At 37.5% G+C, this 13,954-nt stretch overlaps 1 protein-coding gene across 2 annotated transcripts in view; it reads right to left on the bottom strand.

Moving 5' to 3' along the window:
* Positions 1-1,856: 1,856 nt before the first annotated feature.
* enox2 (ecto-NOX disulfide-thiol exchanger 2) overlaps positions 1,857-13,954 on the bottom strand; it is a 318,313-nt gene continuing 306,215 nt past the window's right edge. For both annotated transcript variants that reach the window (XM_073820293.1, XM_073820294.1), the window contains 2 exons: positions 10,819-10,904; positions 1,857-2,498 (listed from right to left, as the gene is read on the bottom strand). In XM_073820293.1, coding sequence (XP_073676394.1) covers positions 2,367-2,498; positions 10,819-10,904 — 218 coding nt within the window. In that variant the 3' untranslated portion in view covers positions 1,857-2,366. The remainder of the gene's footprint in view (positions 2,499-10,818; positions 10,905-13,954) is intronic.

The raw sequence follows: 13,954 nt of genomic DNA, 5'->3' as shown, positions 1-13,954 counted from the left end.
AAACCAGAGCATTGAAATATTCATATTTAAGAGACAGAATCCTCTTTGTAAAAATGCTTTAGATGTTCACGTTGATTCCACTTAGATTTCAGTCCATCTGAATGTCTATATTAAAAATGCATGGCAAAAAGAAATAATAATGAATTAAGGCTTGTTCGACAATGGAAGAAACAATCATTAGGCATTATTAATTCATGTTGGAGAGGCCAAATGTCTGACAAGCATTTGAAACTAATTTTTCATACATACGGCCCAAGGAAATAGAAAAGGGGCAGTGGGAACCAATCATGTGTAATAAAGCTTTCGTTTCCCTCAGCAATAAGCAAAAAATAACCTTACAAATTGCACAACAGAAGAGCATTAGGGACGCTTGACTGTGCCGCCGGAAGAGTCGTCGCTCCTCTCCAGCAGCGGCGAACGAGACGTTTACTGCTGACTAATAGACAAACACCCACAAAGCTGCACACGCAACGCTCTGATTGTTAATTAGACTTCACAAGCTCTGTGCAAAAAATGACACGTTCATAGCTGCTCAGAATGCATATGTGACCCTGGACCACAAAACCAGTCTTAAGTCGCTGGGGTATATTTGTAGCAATAGCCAAAAATACATAGTGTGGGTCAAAATTATTGATTTTTCTTTTATGCCAAAAATCATTAGGAAATTAACTAAAGATCATGTTTCATGAAGATTTTTTGTAAAATTCCTACTATAAATATATCAAAATGTCATTTTTGATTAGTAATATGCATTGTTAAGAACATAATTTGGACAACTTTAAAGGTGATTTTCTCAGTATTTAGATTTTTTTGCACCCTCAGATTCCAGATATTCAAATAGATGTATCTCGGCCAAATATTGTCCTATCCTAACAAACCATACATCAATAGAAAGCTTATTTATTGAGCTTTCATATGATGTATACATCTCAGTTTTGTAAAATTTAACCTTATGACTGGTTTTGTGGTCCAGGGTCACATATATAAAAAAGATTCATATGAGATGGGAAAACACCTCAGACTAGCTCAGATCACAAGAGTGTTTCTTTCTGTGGTCACCAGCTTAAAGGAGTAGTTTCAGAACAAGAATTAACAGATAATGTACTCATGTGTGTCTTTCTTCAGTTGTAAAGAAATGGTGTTTTTTGAGGAAAACATTTCAGAGTTTCTCTCCATATAATGGACTTCTATGGTGCCCCCGAGTTTGAACGTAGAAAATGCAGTTTAAATGCAGCTTTAAAGGGCTCTAAAATTATCGCTTATTTTCTAAAAACATGTACAACTTATACACTTTTTAATCTCAAATGCTAGTCTTGCCGAGCTAGACAAGACGAGAATTTGAGGTTAAAAAGTATATCAATTATAATTTATAGAAAATAACCCGTTGTTTTGCTAGATAAGAGACTTTTTTTCTCAGCTACGATCGTTTAGACCCCTTTGAAGCTGCATTTTTGGAAGTTTTGGAACTTTTTTTGGAACTCGGGGGCACCATAGCACCATGTTTGACTTAAAAAAAAAAACCCAGTTCCTTACGACTGAAGTAAGTACACATGAACATCCTGGATGACAAGGGGGTGAGTACATTATCTGTAAATTTTTGTTCTGAAAGTGAACTACTCCTATGTGTGCGCTGCAACCAGATTTCATAATCGGTTAGGATTTCAAAACTCCTGTAGTGCGAGCCGGACTTTAAGCAGGAAAAGCCAGAGGGTTCGAATGGACGCATGCGGCATAAATCTAGTATCTTCATCCCACAATTCCTCTTTTAATTAGCAGAGCTGCTGAAAGTGGAACTTCTGAAGGTTTCAGAAGCACTGGCCTAGATTGTTAAACTAATAAATGAGTGTGGTTGCAGATTCTGTTGTTCTTTTTTTATTTAAAAATAGCAAGTTATTCAAACATTTACAGGATATGTGAACAAAAGATTCTATGCAACTGTTTTCTGCCGCCTATACAGAAGAGAAAAGAAATATATTCATGTTATTTCTGTTTTTTTTATGGGAAGTTTTTCCTTTTTTTATAAATCAGAGGTGAAACAAGAAAATGCATGTTGACAGTTCAAGTCCTCGGTTCAGCAAACCCTGATTTTTACCCGATGAGTTTTCCGTTGTGTGGTACGAGTGCACGGTCCGTTCGCTTGGTGCACGTACGCACACATTGGCGTGTGCTCGTGTGTACATATACTAAATCATACTACACACACACCAAAGTCTTGAGGATCTCCAGGTCTAGAGTGTTTTCTGAGATTTCCACATTAGACTCCCATTGGGTGGACGAATGGACGCGGAGAGCTGGCAGGTGATTGTTTGTGACCCCTCCGGACCGTCGGCCGTGTTTGTTTCTAGCGGGAACCCCGACCCGTGTTTCTACGCCATCTTAATGCCCTCAAACCCACAGAACTTCCAGCGTTTTTCCAAACTCGCCCCGACACCCGTCAACTCCTGCTTGAACGTACAGGGCAGCCGACCCAAAAGAGTTTCCACCTCTGTGGTGCTGATCTGAAACGATAAGAACATCGACCATTAGACCTGTCCAAGTTGATCAAGTCGCTCTGAGACTAGTGAAAATACTTCCAATTTTTTTTCAGTTTTAAAGGGAATGTTCAATTTGTATAGCGCTTGTCACAATACAGATCGTTTGAAACCAGCTTTACAGAACTGGTGTGTTTCAACGATACAGATTGCATTAAATCAAGAACATTATTGAATCACTTCGAGCTCCAGTGAGCAGCCACAGATGTCTCTCTCAAGGAAAAACTCCATCAGTGGTGGGGTGTTGGGAGAAAATCCTTGAAGGAAACACTCATCTGGGGCCCAACAAAATAATGCCATACGACAATAAAACAGCTGTGAGATACTACCACTGACACATTCTGTTATAAGATGCAATTTTTCAATGCATTACTAAGGCAGTAAATACAGCTTGTGATTGTAATGGTTGCAATATGCAGATAATACAGTGGAAGTCTTGTAGTTGGCATATTTAGGGTAAAATAAAAGTTAAGCTCATTTGACAGTTTTTGTGGCATAACATTGATTTAAGCGTTTTATAAAATTAATTGCTTTACATTTGTGACCTTAGACCACAAAACCAGTCAGGGGTTAATTTTTTAAATTGAGATTTATAGATCATCTGAAAGCTTTCCGTTAATCTATTTTGTTTGTCAGGATAGGAAAATATTTGGCTGAGATACAACTATTTGAAAATGAACCTTGCTAAATAAAAGTATTCATTTCTTTCAAAAAAAGAAAAGAAAGAATGAAAATTCACTGACCACAATCTTTTGAAAGGTAGTGTATATTGTTAGAAAATATTGCCATTTTAAATAAATAAATGATCTTCTACTTAAAGAATCCTGATGTTTCCAACATTGATAATTCTAATAATAAATCAGCATATTAGAATAATTTTTGAAGGATCATGTGACACTGAAGAGTGGAGTAATGATGCTGAAAATTCAGCTTTGCATCACAGGAATAAATATATATATTTTTTAAGCATATTAAAATAGAAAACCACAATTTTGAGCCGAAAAGTCTTCTTAAAACACTGAAAATCATACTTATCCCAAACATTTAAATGGCAATGTGTGTGTGTGCGTGTATATATATATATATATATATATAAATCCAGACCCTAGTCTATTAAGATTAAGGGTCTGGCATCGAGCAATGAAAAGGACCTAACTCGAGGGGCGGCACCAAGCGTGCATTTGAAAATCTTGCTGCACGCAATTGGATAACGCCACGACCAATCACAACAATACAGCCCCACACGCTTAGCTACCAGCGGAGCTAACTGATAGATTTAACTCTTGCCGTATCCAGTCGGCAAAACAGCAAAAACGTCCTTCTTGCAAAGGAACGATTCGAGTGCGTTTTTCTGTTCCTCTTTTATATGAAAAGCCAAGTCTAACTCGTTCATTGTAGCGGCCAAAGCTGTTTCAAACAACTGGTGTTCTTCTGTAGCCAGCTTTCAATGTTTACTAAATGATTCCGGACGTCGCAGCGCTGTCGTCATCAGCTTAGCTCGCCTCTAGCCCGCCTACATCAGATACAGCGATTTGATTGGTTCCCAGAACTGCTTACGTAATGCAGTAACATGCATCATTGCTCGATGCCAGAGTGTCTTGCAGAGACAATTCAAATTGTGCTCTCGCGAGACCTCTGGATTTCCAGGGTACCAAAAATACATTGTATGGGTCAAAATTATTGATTTTAATTTTATGCCAAAAATCACTAGGAAATTAAGTAAAGATCACGTTCCATGAAGATTTCTTGTAAAATTCCTACTATAAATATATCAAAATGTAATTTATGATTAGTAATATGCATTGTTAAGACCTTAATTTGGAGAACTTTAAAGGTGATTTTCTCAGTATTTAGATTTTTTTTGCAACCTCAGATTCCAGATTTTCAAATAGATGTGTCTCGGCCAAATATTGTCCTATCCTAACAAACCATACACCAATAGAAAGCTTATTTATTCAGCTTTCATATGATGTATACATCTAAGTTTTGTAAAATTTAACCTTATGACTGGTTTTGTGGTCCAGGGTCACATATATATATATATATATATATATATATATATATATAAGTAACTTATATGCACCGTGAATGTCAGAGCTCAGATGCGATGTGAATTGTGTTCTTCACAGGATGGTGAAACCCACTTGCAGCAGCTTATCGAGTGGCAGGCAGGGCGACGCGAACGCCGGTTTATCAATTAAGCTTCCCACTGGAGTGTATTGTTTTTAGTGAAAACAAGCGGGAGTGTTGATGAAGATATGAGGGCATGTGTACGCCGCGGAGAGCTAGAGCGTGGGCATCCACACCCGGAGGGCTTCAATTCAAAACTGAAAAGATATAGAGGCTCATTTTCACCCTCCATCTGTAAGTGTAAATTAGTCACTGTGTGACAGCATAAGGAGAGCGAGAGAGAGCGAGATAAAGCCTGAGAGATGAAGGAAAATAAAGAGTAATCAACATTGCGCTATAGTAAGACGAGTGCTTTATTTCGGCATTAAACATTTTGGCAGGAAGAGCTTGAGGACTGTATTTGAGAACAGGAAGATGAAAATACACATGTGGGAAATGTGTGTGTGTGTGTGTGTGGGGGGTCCTGCTGTGAGTGTGAGCTCTATCTGTCTGCTCAAGGGCTGTGTACTCAGCAGAACATTAGAATGGCAAGCAGACATTTCAGTGTGTGTGTGTGTGTGTGTGCAGGTGGTGTAAACAACAGTAAATACATTCAGTCAGAGTGAGTAGCCTGTGTGTGTCAAGGTTATAATCATTAATGAAAACTATTTTATTAATGAAACTAGAGTTTTTGCTCTGTCTCTCTCTCTCTCTCTCTCTCTCTCTCTATATATATATATACACTACCAGTCAAAGGTTTGGACACACTTGACTTCATGGTACATATACATACATATACTGGTCCTTCTCAAAAAATTTGCATATTGTGATAAAGTTCATTATTTTCTGTAATGTACTGATAAACATTAGACTTTCATATATTTTAGATTCATTACACACAACTGAAGTAGTTCAAGCCTTTTATTGTTTTAATATTGATGATTTTGGCATACAGCTCATGAAAACCCAAAATTCCTATCTCAAAAAATTAGCATATCATGAAAAGGTTCTCTAAACGAGCCATTAACCTAATCATCTGAATCAACTAATTAACTCTAAACACCTGCAAAAGATCCCTGAGGCTTTTGAAAACTCCCAGCCTGGTTCATTACTCAAAACCGCGATCATGGGTAAGACTGCCGACCTGACTGCTGTCCAGAAGGCCATCATTGACACCCTCAAGCAAGAGGGTAAGACACAGAAAGATATTTCTGAACGAATAGGCTGTTCCCAGAGTGCTGTATCAAGGCACCTCAGTGGGAAGTCTGTGGGAAGGAAAAAGTGTGGCAGAAAATGCTGCACAACGAGAAGAGGTGACCGGACCCTGAGGAAGATTGTGGAGAAGGACCGATTCCAGACCTTGGGGGACCTGCGGAAGCAGAGCCACCGTGTACAGGCGCCAGGTCAAGCCACTTTTGAACCAGAAACAGCGGCAGAAGCCTGACCTGGGCTACAGAGAAGCAGCACTGGACTGTTGCTCAGTGGTCCAAAGTACTTTTTTCGGATGAAAGCAAATTTTGCATGTCATTCGGAAATCAAGGTGCCAGAGTCTGGAGGAAGACTGGGGAGAGGGAAATGCCAAAATGCCTGAAGTCCAGTGTCAAGTACCCACAGTCAGTGATGGTCTGGGGTGCCATGTAGCTGCTGGTGTTGGTCCACTGTGTTTTATCAAGGGCAGGGTCAATGCAGCTAGCTATCAGGAGATTTTGGAGCACTTCATGCTTCCATCTGCTGAAAAGCTTTATGGAGATGAAGATTTAATTTTTCAGCACGACCTGGCACCTGCTCACAGTGCCAAAACCACTGGTAAATGGTTTACTGACCATGGTATTACTGTGCTCAATTGGCCTGCCAACTCTCCTGACCTGAACCCCATAGAGAATCTGTGGGATATTGTGAAGAGAAAGTTGAGAGACGCAAGACCCAACACTCTGGATGAGCTTAAGGCCGCTATCGAAGCATCCTGGGCCTCCATAACACCTCAGCAGTGCCACAGGCTGATTGCCTCCATGCCACGCCGCATTGAAGCAGTCATTTCTGCAAAAGGATTCCCGACCAAGTATTGAGTGCATAACTGAACATAATTATTTGAAGGTTGACTTTTTTTGTTTTAAAAACACTTTTCTTTTATTGGTCGGATGAAATATGCTAATTTTTTGAGATAGGAATTTGGGGTTTTCATGAGCTGTATGCCATCATCACAAATAATAAAACAATAAAAGGCTTGAACTACTTCAGTTGTGTTGTAATGAATCTAAAATATATGAAAGTCTAATGTTTATCAGTACATTACAGAAAATAATGAACTTTATCACAATATGCTAATTTTTTGAGAAGAACCAGTATATATATATATATATTATTAAATAATTAATATTTGACTAAAAAAATAAAATAAATAAAATAAAAATAAAACATTAAGTCAAGTGTGTCCAAACTTTTGACTGGTAGTGTAGTGTAAATACAGTCAAGCCCAAAATTATTCATACCCCTGGCAAATTCTGACTTAAAGTTCAAAAAGTTTTTTTTTGACCGAAATGACACAGGCTTCTCCCAAAAGATAATAAAACGGTGTACAAGAGGCATCATTGTGGAAAAAAACATTTCTCAGCTTTTATTTCCATTTGAACAAAAAGTGGCATGTCCAAAATTATTTATATCCTTCTCAATAATCAATAGAAAAGCCTTTATTGGCTATTACAGCAATCAAACGCTTCCTATAATTGCTGACCAGCTTTTTGCATGTCTCCACTGGTATTTTTGCCCATTTATCTTTAGCGATGAGCTCCAACTCTTTCAGGTTGGAGGGTCTCCTTGCCATCACCCTGATCTTTAGCTCCTCCACAGATTCTCAATTGGATTTAAGTCAGGACTCTGGCTGGGCCACTGCAAAACGTTAATGTTTTTGTCTGTTAACCATTTCTTCACCACTTTTGCTGTGTTTTGGGTCGTTGTCGTGCTGAAATGTCCACTGGTGCCCAAAGCCAAGTTTCTCTGCAGACTGCCTGATGTTGTTGTTGAGAATTTCGATGTATTGCTCCTTTTTCATGGTGCGGTTTACTGTGTTTAGGTTCCCTGGTCCACCGGCTGAAAAACACCCCCAAAACATTAGGTTCCCACCACCATGTTTGACAGTGGGGATGGTGTTCTTAGGGTTGAAGGCAGGTCCTCAGTGTGCTCCTTTGTCTTAGCCATGACTGTCTACAAACCAACAGCAGAGAGCTTCTGTTTTTCACCTGTTGAGTTGATTAAAACAGCTGTTCCCAATGAATCAGGGTAATTAGGATGCTTTAGAACAGCTTGGACTATTTGGAATGGTATAGAACTTTGGATTTTCCCATAGACTGTGACAGTTTGCAAAGGGTATGAATAATTTTGGACATGCCACTTTTTGTTCAAATGTAAATAAAAGCTGAGTAATATTTTTTTCCACAATGATGCCTCTTGTACATCGTCTTATTATATTTTTCGGAGAAGCCTGTGTCACATCCGGTAAAAAAACAAAAACAAAAACTTTCTAGTTGAATAAAAGTAACTTTAGGTCAGAATTTGCCAGAGGTATGAACAATTTCAGGCTTGACCATATACACAGTGCTGTGTTAATATTTTCATCTACAAAATAGGTTTTTAAGACTGTTATTTTTCTTTTGTTGTAGTGTTTCATAAGGGAACGTTTCCACACATTGCTTTTGCCATTAATTGTAATAATCCAGTGAGATTTTTGTTTGCACAAGGGGTCTGACAACAGCCAGTGCTCCACACAGAGATCTGATCTCATTATCATCCAGTCCATCTGAGACAGACTAAATCCAGGAGAAACTTGAAGAAACCTTCCTGCAAACTTTCCCAAAAAACACTGTGCAGGTGTCATCAGACAAAAGCAGTTTGAAACCAGTGTTCGAATTGTGTCAAAAAAAAAAAAAAAAAAAAACTTATATAAGTATGATTCATATTTTTATATTGTCCTTGTTTTCGAGAAAACCTAATTCTAAGATAAAAAAAATCTTTTACCAAAAGATTCTTTCATATTTAAGTAATACGTAGCTTAAACAGACATTTCAGTACATTAAAGTATGATGTTTTGGTAATGTATAAAGTTTTGGTAATCAAATAAAAGTTAGCTTATTTGCAGATCAATGCATGTTAAATGTCTACACCTGCACTACACTTTTTCACTACACTACATCTTACTTATTAGTGCTGACTAATGACCAGTCTCACTGCAGCTGGCTGGAATAAATAACATCGATCAGTACTAATTACTTGTAATACTTAAGTACATTACAAATCAAGTTCTTCTACTTCTACTTGAGTCATAGGGTATCTGTACTTTTCCTCAAGTACTTAAATTGTGCTACTTTAGTTGATCCCAACTGCCTCACAAGAAACACTTCAAACATTTTGCCATCAACAGCACACATTTTGGCGAATCCTGCGATTAGTTGTTCTCCTGTGTGGGCCTTATGACTCAAGACGCTGAATCAGAAAGACTCTGGAGACGCCGGAGCGATGATAGTCACAATTTACTGCTAAATCTGACACATTTATAGCACACTTAATTGTCAGTAAGCACTGCAGCTGCATCCTTATAATAGCGACAAATAAAACTTTGCACATAAACTTCAAAGATGTTACTGTTTCAAGTTGCAGTTTGTTTGATGAAGTGTAGTATCTGTCATCATAGTAAGATGGAACGGCTGCTATAAAGAAGAAAACCACTGAAGCGAAATAAAATATAACATTGCATCATTATAACAAACTGAAAATGAAAAGTTACAATAAAAGGAGTGAAACGTGACCCTGGATGACAAAACCAGTCATAAGTAGCACTGGTTTATTTGTAGCAATAGCCAAAATACATCGTATGGGTCAAGATTATCAATTTTTCGTTTTTTCCAAAAATCATTAGGATGTTAAGTAAAGATCATTTTCTACCATTAAAAAAAAAAAATAGTAATATGCATTGCTAAGAACTTAATTTGGACAACTTTAACAGTGATTTTCTGTATATGTATATGAGCCAGATACTTTCCTATCCTAACAAACCATACATGTCATGATCCTGCCCTGACAGCCCTGTCTGTCTTGTCTTTGTTCAATGTTTCCATGTTTGTTTTGTGTTTGAGCACATGGCTTTGTCTGTGTTATTATCTGCCATGTGCTCCTCTTGTCCTGCCCCCTTGTTTCCCGTTTCCACGCCCCCATGTTTAGCCCTCGTTTGTCTGAGTGTTGTCACCTGCTCCTCATGTGCTTCCCTGTCTTTAGATTGTGCCCTCTTGTCTTTGCTGGCCCGTTTGTTTTTTGATGCTAGTTTTTTTGTGAGTTAGTGTGTGTTTAAACTTTGAAATCTTTCAGTCCTGTTCTAGATTGCCGTCTGAGTTTTTTCCCCTTTTATCTAGTTTGTTTTTCTCCTCAGCCTTGGTGTTTTTTCTTTCTTTTCCCCGTTTTTTTAAAGTTAAATTCTAGTTTTTATTTTCTTTTGTTATCCCTTTTGATTCTTCTAGTCTTTTGATATTCTTTTATTTTGCTTAACCTAGTTCCCCCCCGTCTCTTGTTTTAATTCTAGATTTTTATTTATTTATTTTGTTATCCTTTTGATGTTATTTCTCTAGTCTTTGATAATCTTTTGTTTTTATTTTACCTAGTCCCCCCTGTCTTCTGCTCAATTTCTAGATTTTATTTTCTGCTTTTTGTTTTCCTTTCGATTTGATTTTTCTAGTTTTTTGATTATATTTTATTTACTTAGCTTTTCCCTCCTGTCTTAGTTTTTAGAAGTTTTTCCTGTTTTGTGTTCTTGTCTTTTGTGTCTTGTCATTTGTGTTTGTCGTTCCTGCCCGGCCTCCTGAGTTCCCCCTGGTTGCTACTTCCGGCCGCCCGGACTCTCTTTGGGGTTGCACCTGTCCCTCCTTCTTCGTCTTGCCTGTCTCCCCTCGCCATGTGTTCCCAGGCCCGTGTGGCGACTGCCTGCCATCCTCTTCTTGTTTTCACCTGTCCTCACAATAAACTGTCATTCTGCGTTTGGGTCCTCCCTTGACAATTCATGATAATACATCAATGGAAAGCTTATTTATTTAGCTTTCACATGATATTTAAATCTCAATTTTGAATAATGAACCCTTATGACTTGGTTTTGTGGTCCTGGGTCACAAATGTGTTTGTGTGAGTGTATGTTTCATACCTTAGTGTCCAGCCGCTGTAAATAGGAGCAGATATATTCAATGCTGGCTCCAAAAGGATGGACGTGAAGAAACGTTGAGATGATTCCTGTGGAAATAAAGCCAAAGATGAATCACTTCAAAACAGTTTAAACATAAATCTGTTCCAAAACTGTTCATAAGCTCACAAATGACTAATTTTGCTTATATAAATATTCATCATTTAGTAACAGAAATTAGCAGATATTCTGCAAAACATAATACTGACATTTCCTCCACCTGTTGCGATGTATTTTGGCATCGCTTGCACCACATAGGATACAATACTACCTCAGATCTCAGTCCAAATGAGGACAGAATGATTCTGGACTTGAGAGCATGTCTATGAGGCCCTAAGTAGGCAGCATACTTGGTTTTGGAGCAGAGCTTGGTTTTCAGCAATTGATATTTCCAGGCGCTGATTTGCAAATGGTTCCAAGCACTTGAGTTGTTTTCCCTGAAGTGGGTGTCCTCGTCGGCTAACTCTCCCTCTTGAACTTTCTAAATGATTATGAGTGTTTAATTGCAGTTTTGATGCTGTTTGGCGTAATCAAGGCTGTTCTTCGGCCTTCCGGGTGCTTCATTCACACTCAAACATATGGAATAACAATAACGGCTGCTATTAGCACTTCTGGCTTGAATGCGATAGGTGCACACTGATAACTCAATTATTCTGAACGCATTATGGTCTGATCAGCTCTCCAGAGAGAAGCGCACAGGTGCTGCACAGTCAATATTCCATTAGTCTTGATGGACTATAGATATAGTTTATATATTATACATGGTTTCATAGCAGTGTGTTTGGATTACCACGTCTTTCCATTTACACACTTTGATTCAAAGCTAAACACTGTTAGGTGAAAGAAAACAGACCTTTTTATAAAGTAACACGATGTTTCATTAATCCATGCATGTTTGCTTGTAGATATAATGTTGTATGCGCTTAAACAAACACCTGAGCTGCCAGCTGTGCTGGGGACTTCATTCAAAGCTGAAAATCTGCCATTATTTACTCTACCTTATGTCATTCAAACCTATGTGATTTGTTTATTCGGCGAAAAACAAAGTCTGAAGTTTAACAGAGACTAGAACATCAGTGAACAGATGCTGTAAACCTTTCAAAAATTACAGAAAGCATCATAAAAGTAGCTTGTGGCCACATTTCATTAATGCATTTCCTTATGGGAACAAATTTTCATGGCCACAATATCTTATTTTTAGTTTGTTTTTTAATTTTTGAGCTGGTCAGTAGGGCTGCTCGATTTTTGGTAAAAATCATAATCACGATTATTTTGGTCAATATTGTAATCACGATTGTTTAACACGATTATTCATTGAATGGAACAAAAAGCAGTGTGGATATTAAAATAACAAGAAAGTTAAACAGGTTAGGAGCAAATAGTAATTTTATACATTTATATAGAGCTTTTTAGGACATACAAACACAGCAGCTATCAGTGGAGGTTCGGTTAGAGTAGACTGATGTTGGCAATTAAGTGGGGATTATTAGGAGACTGTGATGGATAGAGGTCAATAGAGGAAATCTGTCCAAGACAGAAGAGTTAGACCCCTACTGTTACCTATAAATACCTTGGGATGAAATCTCCTGACATTTTCAGTGTGTGAGATTTTTTGTATGCCGAAGCATCGGTGTTGCCAGATTGAACATTTCCAAGTATTGTACCAGAAGCTTAAAATTATGGTATTTGACGTATATGAGTGCAACGTACAGAATACAGCAATTTATCTAGACCAACAACTTTTTGACACAACCTGCAAATTACCACAATAGATAAATAACTAGGCTATCTTGGTGAGAAGGTCAAAACTCCATTTGAGTCGCTGTCATGGGAAGCCTGCATGTTGCCAGATGTTGAGGGGGCACTTTTGCGGTATAGATTCGATTCCATCAAATACCGAACATAGTGCTCGCTGTCTTAAAAGCAGGGCACGGTAGATGTCCCACAGCTAGATCAATTAGTATAGAAGGCCTATGATTACAATAACCATCATTGGAAGTGTGACAAAATTCTGTAATTTTTTTTCATTATTGATTGTAATTTATACAGAGGTCAAAATTATTGTACAAATACGATAATTATCACACGTCTGGCAACACTGCGAAGCATGAGCTCCTGAAGTTCTGCCCTCTTCTGAAAAGGGGCCAGGACCACCAGCTCATTTGCATTTAAAGGGGCAAACACAAAAACAATGTGTTTGGCTCAAACCCTTTAAAAGTGGCTTTTTAATAAGGTATAAAAATTATATGTCAGTAAATAAAAAATAAAATAAATAAATAAATAAATATATCAGGCTTTTTTGAGTATCATATTTGATACATCAGGCTTTTTTAGATAGTGAGAATATTGTATTTGACCGTGGAGGATGCATGGATAACCAAGTAAACCTGTTGTTTCAGTCTATATAAAAGTTATTCTTAAATTCACATCTTAATCTGTTGCACTACACTGTACATATCCATTTGTAAATGCACATTTCCATTGCACACATACATTTTGAAAATGTTTGATATGTATCTATACATTTGTAAATTATTATTTGTTAATTCCTGCTTTAGCAATCAGCTACCTGTATATTATGTTTGTATCGATCTGCAATTCCTGATTATAGTTAACAACAACCTGCATACTATGCTCCTCTACTTGTACATTCTACTTGTTAATAGCGCCTGTAAATTATGTCCACAATACTTTCATCTGTAAATAATTTCCATAGTTTCTCCCTGTACATATCTCCCATTAGTGAACTTATAACTTATAAATTATACCTATATCCTGCACTTGCTGCTTATTGCACTCCTGGTTAGACCTAAACTGCATTTCATTGCCTTGTACTTGCACATGTGTAATGACAATAAAGTTGAATCTAATCTAATCTAATCATAAAAATCAGTAAAGATTTCAAAGCAAAAACACATGCCATGGCCAAAGGTGGACATTTTTACAATTATACTAAAAGGACTTTCATTGCTAAAAAAGTATAAACTATCTATACATAGGCAATCATGTAGTAGATTTAGTTTTTAATTAAAATTTAGAGCATTTAGAGATCTTAGAGGCGTGCGTATCAAGTATGTGACCCTGGACCACAAAACCAGTC

Source organism: Garra rufa, chromosome 16 (genome assembly GCF_049309525.1).
Source record: "Garra rufa chromosome 16, GarRuf1.0, whole genome shotgun sequence".
NCBI lineage: Eukaryota > Metazoa > Chordata > Actinopteri > Cypriniformes > Cyprinidae > Garra > Garra rufa.
This window is presented reverse-complemented; position numbering and strand designations above follow the sequence as displayed.